This window comes from Anas acuta, chromosome 15 (genome assembly GCF_963932015.1).
Source record: "Anas acuta chromosome 15, bAnaAcu1.1, whole genome shotgun sequence".
NCBI classification, from domain to species: Eukaryota; Metazoa; Chordata; class Aves; order Anseriformes; family Anatidae; genus Anas; species Anas acuta.
In genome coordinates, this window is record NC_088993.1 from 13,621,330 (window position 1) to 13,639,159 (window position 17,830).

At 51.4% G+C, this 17,830-nt stretch overlaps 1 protein-coding gene across 1 annotated transcript; it reads right to left on the reverse strand.

Annotated features, from left to right (window-relative positions):
- Window positions 1-10,798: 10,798 nt before the first annotated feature.
- LOC137864747 (galanin receptor type 1-like) lies at window positions 10,799-15,708 on the reverse strand. Its single transcript, XM_068699204.1, has 2 exons — window positions 15,341-15,708; window positions 10,799-14,881 (listed from the first exon to the last, which is right to left on the reverse strand). Exon 2 carries the CDS (start codon window positions 14,785-14,787, stop codon window positions 13,468-13,470), a length of 1,320 nt encoding a protein of 439 aa, XP_068555305.1. The 5' UTR covers window positions 14,788-14,881; window positions 15,341-15,708; the 3' UTR covers window positions 10,799-13,467.
- Window positions 15,709-17,830: the final 2,122 nt, after the last annotated feature.

Consider the following 17,830-nt stretch of genomic DNA (forward strand, 5'->3'; position numbering starts at 1 on the left):
TAAGTTCCACTTAGATAGAATGAAGATTCCAGTATCTCATCAAGTCATCATGAAGATAATCAGCTTGTGTCCTGTTCCATCGCAAATCCCTGTGGAAATCCCCTTTGTCTTCCTCGAGACATGGTGCTGTAGTCTCTAGGCAAGCAGGCGGAGGATGCAGGGCAGCGATTCTGCTGAGGCATCAGCTGGATTTCAAAGCTGGATTCTGAAAAACAGCCCTCTCAATTTGTCTATCTGATGTATGCTACAGAAGCATGGGAATTAAATTTAATGGCCTTTCTTTATAGAGTCTAGAGGCCGACTAATTTTAATGCTGGATTCTTTTCAAGATGGTTTTTAATTTGACATTTCTTTTTAAATGGGGATGCTTACAGAATGGCTGTGCAATGTGATTCAGAGATGGGGTAGGAATCCTGAGCTGTTGCTTCAGAGCTGGAAGAAGACAAAACATGATGAACCATCACTTTGGGTATTTCAGAATTCACTCTCAGGACACTAGGGTGTCTTTAGAGCACAGTGGTGTACTTCTAGCTTCTCAGTAGGCCTAACGAGGTATCACTTTGCAGCAGCAGACCTAGGAAGACACATGACTTCCTACTCATTTTGTATCATCTTAGGGATCTCTGCACGACAATATCATGGAAAAGATTATTACTTCTTCAAGAGCCACAGTGATATGTGGCAGCGGAGATTAAATCCGGATATCAAATGTATGAGGCACGTAACTGAAAGCAGTCCTGCAAAAAGATTAGGGTGAAGCCATTTAGCAGAGACCAGTACCAGTCCGGCATCTTCTTGTTAGAGCAGTTTGTAGCTTCATGTTACTCAGAGACTAACGCAGCTGGTAATTCTCTAGGAGCAATGTATGACTATTTGGGAAATCTTTATCTACTCTACAAAACTTGGAAGGAAAGGATTAAGGTCATGTATTCTTTATAAGAATGCTCTGGGGCCTACTCCTGCAAAAGGAAAGTGCCTTTGAAGAGAGTGGAGACTGAGCAGGGGGTAAGTCTGTGAGATACTGGAGGCCAGGGCTTAGCAGGGGGGTGTTGGAAATCCCTGCAGACCTCAGGGCCATGGGGCAGCCAGGGCATGGGAGTCCACCTCTGTGAAGAGGTGGAAGGGCCCAGTGCTTTGGTGCGTGCCAGAGATGAGGCCTGGAGCCACCAAAGAGCACGAGGATTACGCACGTTGGAAACCCAGCACATCAGCTGACGTGAATCCATCAGGGAGGCCTTTGCGAAGGCTTCATGGATACCATATGCATGGCTTTACTTTAATTCCTTCTTCTGAATGGGTCCCATGCTCTTGACAGTGTGGGTAGAGGAGGAGCTGGTTCAAAGCATCAAAAGCAGTTGCTTAACTTTTCTGTTGGATGTTCCCTTGTGTTTACATTTCTTGGAAGTAGGAGAAATGTGCACATAGCATTTCCTAGTTAAAAGCTAGCATGGGCTTCCTCTCCTTTTACCAGAAGAGAATATGTGCACCCTACTTTGCTATTTTCTTTGAAGACTGCAGACAGAAAGAGACTGTGGAAGAGGGTCTCAGACCCGTCTGTGCTCCAGTGGGACAGACTCTGTGAGACGCAGCCAGTAGCTCTCCTGCATTTTGAAGATGCTTTTGTTTGTCCTGCACGCTGACAGTCCCACGGTGCAGCCTGACTCTGCTCTGCCTTTCCTGAGACATCCTTCACTTGTGTCTCTCAGAAAAAACAAAAGGCAAGATTTCAATCCCTCCATTTCTCAGTTGTTTCTGTTGACACAGTAGATGGTGCCACAATGTAATGCATTTATTTGCATGGTTTCTTATCTGGAGGCTTTTTATGTTTCCTTCGAGGACTGCACATGCCTTATTATGCATCATAATTCCTATCTTTCCCCCTTTTTAAAGAGTTTTTTGTTGTTGTTGTTTTTGAGATCTTAAATATTATCTCAGGATGTAATTTGTACCCTGAATTTTTCCCAATTTTCCTCATGCTATCTAATTAGTATCACTTTTAGAGTACAAACATTTAAGAAGAAATGAAATTCTGATAACTCATATTCAAATTTACATAATAGTGTTGGATTGCTGGATTTTCTCTCTCTCTTTTTTTTTTTTTTTTTGAGTAAAATACAAAATACAGTGCTCAGATTTTATATCAGGCCAGCATCTAATGTTGGAAAAACTGTATGGAGCATGTGGTTTTGGAGAATGAATATTGCAAGCGAGTGCTCAGCATTCTTGGTCACATCTTGAGGGAAGTCTCGGATCTCCATTTTCCAAGTGCTTGGCAGTGTCTCTGCAGGCACTGAGATATCCACTGCTGGTTTTATCCATGGCAAGGATGTCAGAATAGCTAATTTCTTGCAACCAGAACTGACAGCAGAGAGACAAATGGTGACCTTCATTTCTAGCTTAGATGTCTTCTTCTGCATCAGCCTGAAAATGAGAACACCTTCTGTGTCTCGTAAACGCTTTGATAATTCAGGCTGACAATTTGTCTGCAAAAGCCGGGGAAAAAAAATAAGAGGAGGCTTATGGTTCTGTGGCCTTATGGTCAAAATGCAATCCTTCATTCCTGATCCTTTGTTTGCTTTTTTGTTGGAAGTTTCACCTGCGGAGCATTTGGTTTTCTGGGTCTCAAAGCACAGTTTTCCTTCAGCAGGCTGTTTAAATATTTACCTCCCCTGCCCTTCCCATCTCACCATACTTCAAACTGGAGAAGGGAACATTTATCCAGCGGCAGACTGGAAGATGCTTTGTCTGAGCGAGTAACAAATATTTGCAGTTGAATAAAGACTGGAGCTCTCGGTCGCTGGGAACACGTATTTCAGCCTCAATTTGGAATAGGTGATGAGGTGATTACCGAACCCTGGTTGCCATGGGGAAGGGAGGAGGGTGATTGCTTTTTGATTGAAGAAACTGCGAGGCACCTACGGTAACTTATTACTAACACACACTCAAGGTGCACTTGGCATCGATGCATCTGACGGAGAGCAGCCGTCCGTCTTGCTCATGTCTAAGGAGTCAGCTTTCCCAGCGTTAGTTATTGGCGACGAAGGTCAGATTTCCACAGCTGGCTGTTCCTGTCGCATCCCTCGGATTTTGTGTGGCTGTGGGAGTGATTCCCTCCGGGGCGGGTGATTGAATTTGTGAGCGAGGCCGGGCGGTACAGGGGTGCTCACAAATCAAGCAGGCAGCTGGCCACGTACAGCGAGTTGCTTCAGCAGCGCCCGGCGCAAGGCAGCGATGTGAAATGAGAAGTGGAGGCTGAGGTCTATTAAACACGTCAGATTATCGAGCTGGTGGGCTGGGGAGCAACTCCTGCAACTCCTTCACATTCAAAAATCTTTGGAGAAAAGCTGCGTTGGTGTGGTTTATGAGGTGACAAAGGGCACGGCTTGGTCTGCAAAAGCAGCACCAGACTGTGGCAGGGATGGGGCTGAGCATGTCAGGAGCGTAACGGAGGGGCTGGGGCAAGGGTGGTGGCTGCTCTCTGCTGGTGCTGAGAAGTGCTGAGCGCCTTCATCCTGCTCTATCCCCTCTCCTGCATGGCATGGCTGAGGGCTGTGCTTGGCATCTTGTTTCTGTCCAAAAAAGAGAAGCATTTTTGGTGCAATCATTAACAATAGTGGCTAACTCAATCCTTCTTTACCAGTTGGCCCTGTACTGCATGCAAGTACCAGGCCAGCCTGTTTGCCCAATTTCAGTGTGGGTTTCCACCCTGCTTAGTGCTTCCCATGCTGGAAGCAGCCACCAAGTAGCCAGAGTCTTTGGGATGCCACTTAATTCTCTTATCCTTGTCCCTAATGATCAGACAGCGGTGGAGCCGCATCACAGTAATTGTGTTCGTCTCCTTCTCTGCTTTTCCTTGTAAATTTGTTCCTTGCATTTGTTTCTGGATGGCAGATGTGTTAATGGATGGCTAGTTTCAATGTGTTTATCTTTCTTGTGCTGTGCATTTTGGATATATAAGCGGTGAGAAGAGATAAGCACATAGAAACCACTTCTGCATTAATGCGAGCAATTCAGAGATTATAAATATATATGAGAGAAATTCTGTGCTTATGAGTATATTTTAATGTTTTGTTTAATGCATTGACTCTCTGGGGACGAGACAAGAAAAAAAAACACCTCATTTGTATAATTTAAGCGGCTGGCAATAAAAATAGGAGCAAAGAAAGGACAAATTAAATATCCATGCTTTCAAATATATGCAGATAGCTTGCCTTTGAGGGGCCAGCCCTTGCAGCGGGGTCCTACAGCTTCAGCCCAGCCTTTCCTGGACTGAAGCCTTGCACTGTGATGCCTATGGGACCCGGCATCTCCCTGGGGTGGCAGGACAGAGGCAAGTCAAGTCCCAGCATGTGCAAGGGTATGAGGGGGACATGGGGAGAGCTGCTTGGGGTTTTCCCTCTGCGAGGGCTATGGAAAGGACAGCAGGGACTGCCAAAGCCAGTTGTGCTCCCCTTCCCCCTGGGTGGACAGCAGGCCTCACGTACTAAGGAGGGTAAAGGGTAAGTCATAATGAATAAGAGATTCATCCAGTTCCCATGTTGGCTCTCTGGTTCTTGGAGCTCCTCCTAGCAGAGGAGGCACATGTGCACTTCTCTAAGCACATTTCTTTATGTTCTTTCTTTCTTTCTACTTCACCACCTTAGCTGTTTTCAGGTCTGTATGTGTCCAGCTCTTTGTTTAGGGTCACACTCCACGGTCTCACCCCTTTAGTTGCAGATTTCTTTTATTCCAGCACAGCATGCCAAGGAATAATAATAATGCAAAATAATGCTTAACTTTTCTCACAGTTAAGAAAGGTCTTGGGAAAACAAAACAAAACAAAACAACCCCAGCAATAATCTATCAAAACATTCCCCATGGGCAAAAGCTGCTTAACTGAGCACGCTTACGCTTATCAGCAAAAACTAAACACTACTTTTCTCTTTCTCACTCCTTTTGAGCCCTTTTCATCAGCAGAACACATCTCTGTCCCCACAGAGCAGGAGGCAGACCTTCCTCAAAGAGCGCCATGCCCTGAGGATTTCCTCCAGTCTTTTCCAATTGCAGACCTGGAAAAGGTCTCTGGATTATTGGCCATACCTCTGTGCTACAAAATCAGGCAGCGAGTGATGCCTCCGACTGCCTGGCTTGTTCAGTGCTTCGAGTCTGCAGATAAGAAGTCCAAGATCTGGCTGTTGGGTTGCGCTGTAGCCCTGCAGCCAGATGAAGAGGGAGATTTCCCCGTGGTTCTCTCTTGGCAGAGGGCAAGGAGGTGGAGCTGCTCCTTCACCACCACCTGGACCCCTGCCCCTGTCACTGCCCCAGCTTTCCCAGGTTTTGCTTATTGCTCACTGGAGCTAAAGGTTCAGGAAAGGGTTTGCTGTTGCTAGGAGTTCTGGCTTCCAGTTCTGGCATTGTGCCCTGCACAAAAGCTTTGCTGTTTCCATGACAATTATGTCAGCGTTCTGGCTTCTGGGCTATCCTGCCTTGACTTTGGGAAGGGAACATGGGAGATGGGATCAAGAAGAGAATTCTTGTGTTCTGCTTTAAAGAGAAGACACCCCCACCCTAACCAGCCTTCCTGCACTGTGCTTCCAGATGCAGACCCAAGGCTGTGGATGGTTTCTCTTTTGGGACACGTGTCTGTGTGGATCCATTGCACTCTCCTGCAGTCTGGATGTGCCTGTCCCATGTGACATGATATTATCCAAGCCACAAATTTCCATTCACAACCTGTGGCCACACAGATATTCAATTTTTTATTTTTTTTTTTTTAGGGACCATGCTATTTTCCTGTGCCTTTTTTGGCAGAGAAGTATATTTATATATAAATATTGATTATTCCTCAAGTGTGCAAGAAAAGCCCATAGAGATGGAAACCCATTTCAGCTTCATTATCTTATTTTTCACTGCAAGAGGCTGCTGCATTGGTTCCAGAAAATGGTGACCACAAGAAGAGGCTTCACATCCAACACAGTGAATGGATGGGAGATTCCCTGGAGGACACAGTTGTCCATTTTGGCCCCCAAGGGTCCCTGTGGAACAAGGAGGTTCCTGAAAACCATCCAGCCTTGAGACTGGAAGGTTACCCCAAAACAGTAATGAGAATTTCACCTTTCTGCAGGGAGAAAAATGAACACATTGCAGTTCAGACCTCTTGGAAAGATCTAATGTGGTATTTATTTCAGGTATAAATTTGGATATATAAAAATGGCACCTTTGTTCTCAGCCTGCAGCGCTGGATCCAGCTCTGACTTGTAAATTAGGAGTGGATCCTTTAAGTCAGTGGAATTATGGCAGCCGATATGACAGCAGCCTCACCTTGACAGTATTTCGTTCACCGTGGGCCTCGCTGCAAGCTCCTGCTGGTATAAATCAGAGGAAACGCTGCTGAAGTCAACCCTGGTGGAGAGGGAATGAAAGAGAAGGCAATCTGTGTGCTTTCAGGCAGCAGATAACGTCTGCACGCCCTCCTGCCACAAAGGAGGCTTGGGTATGCATCACGGGGGAGGCAGCATCCCGCTGCCTCGCTGAGCACTCGGGTCCGTGCTGAAATGATGGCACCAAAAACATCTCAGCACCGACCCCAGGCTGGAGACAGGGCTCAGAAGACCTGTGCGTGGTGCTTGCTGTGATGCTTTCCCCACCCGCATCCCCTCCTGCTCTCCAAGGAGTGGGCTGAAGCTTTACACCCCGAGGATTTAGGAGGATTTTTGCTGCTTTTCTCTGTCTGTTGCACATCCTCTCCTTGAGGCATTCCTGCCAGAGGCTGTGCCAGGTCATTAGATTTTGAAGGAGAACATCCCAGCCTTCACTGAGACTTTATGAGTCAGCCCACTCCGAGTGCTGATCCACGCTGTGAGGCTGTGTAGGAACTCTGCGTTTTCTCCTGTGCTACACAGACCCCAAAAGAACAGCCTAAACAGGCAGAACTGCTGGATGGAGCCTCAGGAAAGGCAGGGTCAGCTCTCGGCGCAGCTCGTGGCTGAGTCACCACGGCTTGGGCAATTACGCCGATGTCTCGGGTGCAGGTCCCAGTACCTGTGGCTGGATGAGCACGTTCCTGCTGGAAATAATCTTCTTCTGGGCACGTGGCTTGTGAGATCCTTGGGCTGCCTCTGGTACCGATTACTGCAGATTTAATGGTGTTATTAGTTTAGCTGGTCAGACCTTTATCAGGACAGATTAGCAGGTGTATGGGAGCTGTAATATCCTTGGCAGCACTATTTCTTCCCCAGTAATTGCCTTAAGATGGTTTCATCTCGCTGTCTGGGTTTGCTTTTCTTTCATTCCTTTTTTTTTTTTTTTTTTTTTTTAAATTCTTTCACTTATTTCCTGAATGTTGTGCCACATTTTCCTTCCTCACGCTGAGAAATAACAGCTCACGATGTGTGAGCACCAGATAATGGGGTACGTCTGCCCGAGCGCCCGTTCGCACAGATCTTTAATTCAGCAGCCCTGTGGCAAGTGGCTGAGGAGAGGGAAGTGGTGGCTGACTGCAAACACCTCAAGTGGAAACTGAAAAAAGGCAAAAAGGCTGGGCAGCATCTGTGGCAGGGGCATGTCTGCACAGACACCAAGAGACATGGGGGCAGCATCGGCTCGGGGCCATCCCAGCCACCCTCCTCAAGCTCCCCCTCACCGCAGTGATCAGAAATGATGGCTGGTTCAATTTTTCCATCCTCCTTGGTGCTCGGAGGTGCAGAGCTGCTTGGACGAGTACCAGAACCCCACCTCCTGCAGAGGCCGGGAGAGGCCAAGCGGGCAGGCACACAGGACAGGCAGGGCCAGGGCATCAGCAGTGCTGACTGCTCACTTCTCTGCAAATTGGACCCAGAGAGCCTGGCACGGTGCTGCGATTGGGAAATGCCTGTCTGATTAAGGAATGATTAAGGCTTGGCTATTCCATCCTGTCCTGCACACAGCGTCTTGTGCTCCACAGCATCTGCCTGTTGTCATAAAAACTGAGAGAGACAGGGGCAAGGCACATGGGGACAAGCTATTAATTCCTGGGTCTTTTAGAAGCTCAGGTGCAGAAATATTTCTTGTGGATGTTTTAAAACACAGCCTCCTTGGATAATTACCCCCTCCCCCCCCCCTTAGTCTGCAGCACGAACCAGCTGTTTTATTCAGAGTGCGAGGAGGTAAGAGGAAAAGGTTGGGCATGGAAAACCTTTGAAATCAAGGGCAGTGCTGCAGCTCTGTGGGATTCCCATGCAGTGAAGATGACCACGAGGTAAGCAGGGCCCCTGCTCTGGTCCCTTCGCTTGTGTGCTCCAGGCTCTGCTTTCTTCTGGGGGTTTCTTGCAGTCAGCAAAACACCAAGCAGGAAGACTCTGGTCTAGATTCCTCCCTTGGAAAAAACGTTCTCTGCAAGTGCTGAATCTGCCTTTATTGCTGAAATATTTTTAAATGATTACTTTAATAAAATATTTATGAAATAAGTGATGAGATTGCCTCATAACCTTCAGCGAGCGGTACCCCTGTAAGGCAGAAAGCACCGTCCTTTCCTCTCCAGAGAACACTTACCCCAGTGCAGCTCTCCCTCTGCCCCAGATCAGGTTTTCCCAGCTGATCCAAGCTCAGACTGAAATCCCAAAATTAGGGCAGCCAGGAGCCTCTGTTGCAGGCTGGCGAGGAAGTGTGGGAGCAGGCAGCAGCATGAGCCTGCGCTGGTTTGCAGCTGCCTTGGGTTAGCACTGAGTCCCGGGACTTCACCTAAAGATGTTCAGCAGGCAGAGAAAGCAAGTGCTGCAGCTTCTGTGCCCCAGGGGCTGACCTAACCAGTACTCATTCATTCCTAGGGAGTTTGGGAAAGTCTTACACGATTCCCATGTCTGGCAGGCAAGTAGCACTTCTATGGATGCTGACTCTTTCCTGAAGGGCTCCGGTGATCTCTTTTGGCTGTACCTGCTCATAGCTGCTCTTGTTTGTTCTCCTGGCAGCCTCTGGTGATTTGTTTTTATGCTGAAAATAATTACAAAGCTAAACTGAGCTACACTGATTTTCCCCAGAAAATTTGCGCTGGTAGTTTTCTGCTTACAACAACAGGGACATCACCAAACACTGGAAGCTCGGGCGTCTCCTGCACTCTCCCTATTTGTTTAATTCTTTCAAGTCAGGGCAGGTGTTGGTGTATGGGATGTGCTGTGGTGTGGGAGGAGACCCCAGAGCCATGCTCAGGGCTGCTGGTGTTGCAGATAACTCACCAGCAAGATTTCGAGTCCCAGCATCAATGAGTGTAACATGCAACGTGCCATCAGGCAGGAGTTTCCCTTCGGAGGAGATTCTCCTTTCCGGGATGCTCAGGATTGCTGCAACAAAGGTGCTGACCCACCAAGAGGGCTGACAAATATTAAAAGAGGGCCAGAGCTGTTATTTCTGTTTCGCTGCACCGGAGGAGGCACCGGGTACTGTCCGCTGGGACTCCTCGGGCGTTCGCTCTGCAGGGGACTGAGTGAGCATTTCTCACCCGTGCTGCGTCAGCGGTAACGTGTCCTCCCTCCAGGTGGCTGTGTCCTGCGAAGTTTCACTCTTGATCAAGTTAGATCAGGTCTGAAATCATCCCCTTCTCTCCTTCTGCTCTTTAAAACAACTCAGACTAATGCGGGCCTTTTTTTTTTTTCTCTTATAGGGATGTAAGAGCAGCTGAATGGGATGGACCAAGGCGTGCTGAGCCCAGCATCCTGCTTCCATGGTAAGTCGATAGCAGCCTGGGGAAGGAGTAAGAGCAGTATTTATAGGTTGTAGACCCAATGCCCTCTATGCCACAGGTTTAATCATTGCTTTTAATAGCCCTCGGCAGCCCTTTTTGCTGTGAACACTCCAGTCTCCCCATGAGGCCTTTGTATGGCTCTCAGCCCTCAGCACCTCCCCTGCAGTGAGCTCCTGCTGCTGCTCGGGGGGACAGGGGGCTGCCGTGCTCTGCCACATGCTGCCTCATCATTTCATCGGCTTCCTGGGGTGTTTTATTATAAGAAGGGGTGATTCATCGTTCTCCATATGACTGCTACATACCAGTCATGATTTTACGTGCCTCTGTGATGCCCCATATGAAAGATTCTTCCTTTTTTTTTTCTCTCTCCAGTGGTTCACAGGCAGAGAATAAATCCATAGCATCTTTAAGACAATAGTGGCAGTGCAAGAAAAGACCACAGGATATTCCCAGAGAGAGTTACTGAACAGCAACTATCTGTAAGTCCTTACAGCAGCACAGGGATTCAAGTAAAGCTGTTTTAAACATGCTATTTCAGTAATGTGGTAAAACGCCTGTATTGACTCAAATGGCAAAGCGGAGAGGGAGGACCCACAGGGCTGAGAGTGGGACTGAGATGCATTAGCAGCATTGCTGCGGGAAAACCTTGTCCTCGAGACATCTCAAATTCACATTTCCAGCCTGCCTGGGTGCATTTAGAGAGAAACACACTTTTCTCTAAAAGAGACTTCTGGCTTGAGCTCCTTTGAGGAAACAACCCATGCTCGCCACCCAGAGCCGTGTCCACTCCCAGTTTCTCGAAGCCCAGGAGTCTCCTGAACGCCTCTCGGAGTGTCTGGCATCTGGAACAAGGAGCTTGTGTGGTACGGTGGACCCTCAGATGCCTTATCAGGCACCAGTATGTTTTATGAGATGTTTTATCAGATAGGAGGGGAAAAAAGTTGCTTCAGAGCCAGCGTGAGTCACAGAGGCACCGCTGCGCTGCACAGCCCTGCTCAGGTTAATAAAATTCCTGCCAGAGCCCGGGTGGCTCACGGGATGTGGTGGCTTTCGTATTGACGTCACCGCTCCTACTTTACCCTTGGGTGATAGCGGCCGAAATTCATCACCACCTGGCAGCTGCCGGGTAAGCCACACAAGATAAACCAGGGCTCCCTGGAGCAAACAGGTGGCTGCTGCGCGAAGGGAGCCGCTGGCATCAGCGGGACAGGAGGGGATTTTCGTCAGAGACGAGAAGGAGTGAGGGAGTGAGATCGAGGGGAATTCATCGCCGAGCAGTGACAAGGGGAGATCTCTCAATAGAAATGGCAGAGAAGCAGCCGAAGCGGGGGGCAGAGGGAGAAGTGACAGAGGGAGCCAAAGAGGAGTTAAACAGAGAGATTCGACTTTATTATAGGAAACCAGGAACACTGAACGAAACTGAAAACATTTAGGAGTGTGGAGAGATGACCCTGCCTGGTGAAAAGGGTGCTTGCCACAGTGTGTCTTGGAGAGCAGGAGCTCCGTGGGGTTGGAGAAAGGCATGGGATGGTTGCTGGCAGAGGGGCAAGGCACAGGAGCCTTCGGGACAACCTGCAGCCCCTGGTTTTTCTGCCTCCATGGAGGGCACAGAGACCGGCAGGGTAGGACATGTGAGCTGAGGAAAAAAAATAAAATTCCTCTGGGAAGCTTTGTGAATGTGGATTTCTGGGATCTTTGCTTGCACCATTCGATCCTGGCCTTTTTCAGAGCTGGGCTGCCCCGTGGGATGGAGCCGGTCTGGCATTTCCGTGTTCCTTTCATTGCAATTTAATCAGGGCAGGATTAAATATGTTGGTCAGGGCAAGGTGGGGAGGTTTCAGCATCGTGTCACATCTGGTCTGTGGGTGGCAGACATCTGTCTCCGGGACCTGAACGCAGTGGGCATTCAGAGAGAGCTTTTAATGCTCCAGAGCCTGGCACATTTTTGCCAGCCCTAAAAATACACCCTAAAAAAGGAAATAAAATCTTCACAGGCTTTACTCCGCAACCACTAAAAGATCAAGCAGTAGCACACTCCTGTATCACCTGCAAAAATGCAGATGCCCTCATCTCCCTGAACACATAAAAGGCATTTCTCACCCAAAGTAAATCTGAGTAGTTGTAATTTCTTTCTCCTTCACACAGAAAGGGAATACAAATTTCAGAGGGCACTGCCTGTTAAGGAGGAATCTCTTATTTCCCAGGCAAATCATTAGTAACATAAAATGGTATTTAATGACCATTAAGAAGGTGGAAATCCTCATGGTATGAATGGCTTTTTTTGGCCTTTTTTTTTTTTTGGTGAGCAAAAGGTTCCCCAGAAGGCAGGAGGATATTATCTGAAACTGAGATTTCCCAGAGCATCATCCCATCCTTCAGTAATAAAAAAAGCCCCCAGCCTTCAAAAGCCTGAGTTCCATTAGATGCCAAATCCCCTCCCGGGATGCCTGCTGTTTTGTTTTTTTTTCTGTGGGGCAGTGCGAGGGGAGCCCTGCACAAGTCAGCATGGATGGACTCTTCTGGCAGCATCAGGATGCAGCGTGCAACCCCTCGTAGCCAGCACAGGACAGGCACAGGGTAGGGGCCGAGCTGTGGTTTCATTCCAGCCCTGCCGAGCGTTGCTGTATTTTTTTTCCTCCCACCTGTTGCCTGCTCTGGTGTGTTTGCACTTGGAGATCTTTGGGAGAAAGGTTTCCCCTCCTTATCATACAGCCCCAGCGCTCGGTGCAATGGGATTCTTAAGCTTTAGTACAGCCTTTCAATGCTAATGTAATAAAAATACACAATTTATTTATCAAAGGCTCTTTTAAAAGAGATGATGGAAGAAATAGATTTTAACCTACTTCTGATCCTCGGGAGAAGAAATCACTTTGATTCTCTCCTTCCCAGACAAATAGCATTGCATTATTTGATTCTGATTTTACTAGCTATAAAACACTTTCTATTTTTATTTTCACATGCCATTGACTTTGCTTGGTACAGACACAGCCAAACAAGCGCTGTTTTTTCAAGTGCAAATCACATTAATAGAAGCCTGGTTCTTTTGACTCTGCACACGGTAACTTAGCGGTAAGAAAAAGACAGCTGATACCCAAAGAATATTTTCCTATTGCATTTTCTAAATCACCTCCAGGGCTCCATTATCCCTTCTGAATTTCCAAACGTGGAGTGGTGATGATTCCTTTAGTACTTCTGGCGCTGTCTCTTCACATCAGGAGAATTTATCTGCACGGGGGAGTGAAACAATACGATCAGACAATGAAATCTCGAGTGGTAAAGTGTGTGAAATTCCCCACTAATTTTTTTATGATGCTGTTTCTAGCGTTTCTTCACTGCTGGTAATGGCAACTGACATGTCTGTAGCAGAGAGTGCCTGTTCTGGCTGCTTTTTATCGGCGCAGGGTGAGCAGCAAGCAGCCACGTTGCTGCTGTGTCCAACCTGCTTCTCTGCTGTAGCACTCGGAGATGGAGCTGCAGGGGAGAGCCCTCTCGTTGGGAAGCTGTCTGTCGGATCATGCGCCTGCTGGCTGGGCAACAGGTTACACGTCCAGTTGTCCCCAGTAGAAATCATTTGTCTTAACACTTGATCTGAGTTAAAATGTTATTATTTTTTTTTCACATCCTTCCCTTCTTTCCCTGTCTCTGTATTTTCGAACTGGTGGTGGGAGTGATAAGAAGAAAGTTTTTTCCATCGTTAAAATATCTCGCTCAGAAAGACCTCTCGAGAGTCCTTAAATGCAGGTGAGGAGGTGAGGTGCACCGCCTGAGCAGGATTACAAGGAAGTGTTCTCGCTGGAGACAGTGTTCAGGGGTGGATGCTGGCAAGAATTCAAGCGCCCACACTTGTTCTTATTGCCCTGCCCTCCCTGAAACCTCCTGCCCGTGGCAGAGGGTCCTTTCCTCGCAGGCTGCATGGAGCTCTGGTAAGAGAGCAGCTCTGGGACCGAGGAACGGGTTGTCCCCTCAGACAGAGAGAAGTTAAAGAGAGAAACCATTCTTTGGTGGTACTTGCTCTTCATCTCCTTGGCTGACCTGTAGAGGTTCCCAACAAAGCAATAGCATATAGGGTTGAGGCTGGAATTGTTGAGGCCGAGCCACTGGGCAAAGGGCCTGAGCTGCAGGATCCAAGGAGAAGGAGTCACGTCCTGCAGGGACTTGGGGATGTTGAAATCGATCCAGATGTCCATCAGGTAGACGGGCAGCCAGGAGATGGCGAAGAGCAGGACCAGGGCCACCACCATCTGGGCCACCTTCTTCCGGATCTTCAGCCGGGAGGCCGGCAGAGAGCGGTTCAGGGCGCTGCTCTCCTTCAGCTGGCTGCCGCGGCTCCACAGCCGGCGCACCGTGAGGAAGCAGATGACCATGTTGAACAGGACCGGCAGGCAGTAGAGAGCACAGAAGAGCAGAAAGTTGTAGGCTTGCTTGAGCCTCTCCTGAGGCCAGATCTCCCTGCAGATGGAGAACACCAGGGGCAGGCCCTCCACCACCCCGATCTCATCCCGTCTGTTCATGAAGATGAGCGGCATGCAGATCCCCGAGGACAGCAGCCACACCACCAGGATGGTGCTGAGGATCCGCTTCTGGGTGAAGAAAGAGCGGGCGTTGAGCGGGTTGTGCACGCTGTAGTACCGGTTCACGCTGATGACGGTCAGGCTGAGGACGCTGGCAGAGACCGAAACGGCCTGGATGAAGGGCACGGCCCGGCAGAGGAAGTCCCCGTACACCCAGGCTTTGTAGATGAGGTTCCCCACGGTGATGGGCATGCAGACGCACACCACCATCAGGTCGCACACGGCCAGGTTGATGAGGAGGCTGCGGGTGGCACTCAGGCTGGACGCCCGGCTCGGGCGCTTGCGAGTGAGCACCCTGATGGACATGATGTTGCCCACGAAGCCCACCACGAAGGACACCAGGTACATGGCCGTCAGGCTGATGGTGACGGGCTCCTTGGCGAAGAGGAAGAGCATCTTCTCCAGCTCTTCCCAGCCCAGCTCCTGGCTCCCATTCCACAGCCCGCCTTGGGTCTGGTTCTCCTCCTGCCAGAGCTGCAGCAAGCCGGGGGGGGCCCGGGGGACGGGGGGCGAGGAATTCATGGCTGAGCCCCCCCCGAGCACCCCGGGCTACCAGGGCAGAGCCTCCCGCGCCGCACCGAGCGATCCTGGCATGGTTACGTGGGAGCAGCCCCGCCTGGAAAAGAGGGTGCAGAGAGGGGGGGTGAGGGCTGCTGCCGGCATTTTCCCCCCGGGGGGGGGGGGGGAAGATGCCGGGGGGGTGGTGGTGGTGAATGGCTTCTGGGCAACTTAGTTCAGCCACGGCTGTGAGCGCCGGGGAGGGCGCAGCGGGCAGTGGAGATGCCTGGGGGGGATGGAGTTGTTTTTTTTTCTTTGCCGGGGGGGGGGGGGGGGTCAGTGCCCGGCCTCGGGGAGCCGGGGTGGGGGCCACGATGCCCCCCGCACCCCAGCAGAGCAGCCCCAGCCGCGCAGCCCCGTTCCCCCCCGCAACCCCCCCGCAGTCCTCCCGGCAAAGTTACCTGCCCTTCAGCCCCGGTCCCCTTCGGTCCCCCTCTCTCCCCGCGGTGCTCCCCGTTTCCCCCCGATCCCCCTTTTTCCCCCGGTTGTGCCCCGGTCGCGGCTCGGCGGCACTCACCGGGCGGGGGCGGGCAGCGGCTCCCCCCGCCGGCTGCTCCGCCGTGTGCTGGAGGTGCGGGACCCGCTGCCACGGGCACGGGCACGGGCACACGCAGCTTGGCACGGCTCAGCTCGGCTCGGCTCGGCTCGGTACGGCTGGACACGGCTGGACACGGCTCGGCACGGCTCCGCGCGGCACGGCTCGGTACGGCTGGGCACGGTTCAGCACGGTTCGGTGCAGCTCGGCATGCACGGCACGGCTCGGCTGGGCACGGCACGGCTCGGCTGGGCACGGCACGGCTGGGCACGGCTCGGCACAGCTCGGCACACCCAGCCCCGTCCTGCCCCCCCGAGCTGTGCGCGGCCGCACCCGGCGCTGCGTGCAGACCCCGCTGCGCTCTCCCGGTCCATGCCCCCCTCCAAAGCGCACATCGGGGTGCAGCCCCCCTTTAGCCCCCCCACCCCGCACCGCCCCCCTCTGCACACCCGCCCCGCACCCCCTCGAGCTCCTCCCGTCCTCCCCTCTCCCCGTGCACCCCCCCGCCGGCACGGATCTCCCTTGGCACCCCCTTGGCACCCGCACGGCACCCCCCGATTGTCCTCTGCTGGGAGCGTTGGCTCGCTTCGAGACGAACCGTGCCGAGAAAATGCCGAGCCGAGCCGTGCCGACCTGTGCCGAGCCGTGCCAAACTGAGCCGTGCCGTGCCAAACCGTGCCGAACCGTGCCGAACCGTTCCAAACTGTGCCGTGCCGAGCCGTGCCGAACCGTGCCGAACCGTGCCAAACCGTGCCGAACCGTGCCGTGCCGAGCCGTGCCGAGCCGTGCCGAGCCGTGCCGTGCCGTGCCGAGCCGTGCCGAACCGTGCCGAACCGTTCCAAACCGTGCCGTGCCGTGCCGAGCCGTGCCGAGCCGTGCCGAACCGTGCCAAACCGTGCCGAACCGTGCCAAACCGTGCCGTGCCGTGCTGAGCCGTGCCGAGCCGTGCCGTGCCGTGCCGAACCGTGCCAAACCGAGCCGTGCCGAGCCGTGCCGTGCCGTGCCGAGCCGTGCCGTGCCGAACCGTGCCGTGCCGTGCCAAACCGTGCCGAACCGTGCCAAACCGTGCCGAACCGTGCCAAACCGAGCCGTGCCGTGCCGAGCCGTGCCGAACCGTGCCAAACCGTGCCAAACCGAGCCGTGCCGTGCCAAACCGTGCCAAACCGTGCCGTGCCAAACCGAGCCGTGCCGAGCCGTGCCGGGCTGCAGATGCCCGGGCCGTGGTGCTGAAGGGACAGCTCCACCCGAGCCGGGCAGGGCTGGGCTGGGCCCTTCCCCTCCCTGACCCTTCCCCTCCCCTTGGCCCTTCTTCCCTGGGCCCTTCCCCTCCCCTTATGTCCCCCCCTCTCCTCCAGGACTTGTATCCCAGGCACTCTGTGCCCACCTCCGTCACACCAACCCCGCTCCTTTTGCACCTCCAGCAGAAGCCAGTGGTTGCCACCACGGCACGTGGTGGTGGTGGTGGCAGTGGTGGGAGCCCACTGGAGCAACGAGCCCTCAGGGGACACATAGTGTTGTGGCTTTCCTCTCAAACTAGAGGAATGGGGAGAGCCCTACGTGGAAAAAGTCACTTGAAAAAGTTGGAGGGGTTGGCTGGGCTGAGCGAGGCTGGGTCATTAAATGAAGCTTTTCTCTTGGAGGTACTCGGGTGATGCCAGGGAATCAGAGGGGAAATGTTTGACAAGAGAAAGGGAGAGTTCTGCCTGAGGAGGTTGGGTTTTGGTTTCTTTCTTTGCCTTCTGAGCAAGCCCAGAGTGGCACTGAGTGGCGAACGCCCTTCGTTTCAGGGGGAGATTCTCCGTCAGTTTGAGTCTATTTGTGTTTAAGAAGAAAGTAAATATTTTTGGTCAGCCTGACGTGAAATGAAAGAAAGATCAGCAGTGGAACAGCGTCGGGGGGGTGTCAGCGTATAAAGCTCTTCTGCATCAGAATGCGTTTGCTTCGGGCATGTGACTGCTCGTTCCCTTATAGTTTTATGTATGTGTATTTATAGACCTTCAGAGACAAACAACTTCCATAAACTAATTATAGCATGTCGCCCAGAGCACAAGGTACACATTATTCTACGCAGGGAAATGCACTGAAACTCTCACGGATACCTAAAATCCACTGCAATTTCACAGCTGCTCCACAAGCAAATTGATGTGTGGCAAGCAGGCAACTCGGCAGGCCGGGGCACAGACATCACTGGGAACCTCCACGCACACAAGCCCTTGCCAGCCTCTGCCCAGCCTCCCTAAAGCAGACACATTGTTATATGCAGAAAACAATACAACGGAGGTGTTAAATTCATCACTTTTAATAGTGTATTAACAGGCTACAAGAGGAGAGAGCAAAGAAATGTGCCAGGGCTCTTTAAACGTATTTTTGTCCAGGTAATTGCCTTCCAAATGTTCAAGCTAATGAATGCAGTTAACATTTTTATCCCATGCTCTTTGTTTGTAACCTGCATGATTTACTGCTCAGGAACCT

Bases quoted from the DNA above. Each gene is read 5' to 3' on its own strand.
- LOC137864747 (XM_068699204.1), bottom strand. From the start codon at position 14,787: ATGAATTCCTCGCCCCCCGTCCCCCGGGCCCCCCCCGGCTTGCTGCAG.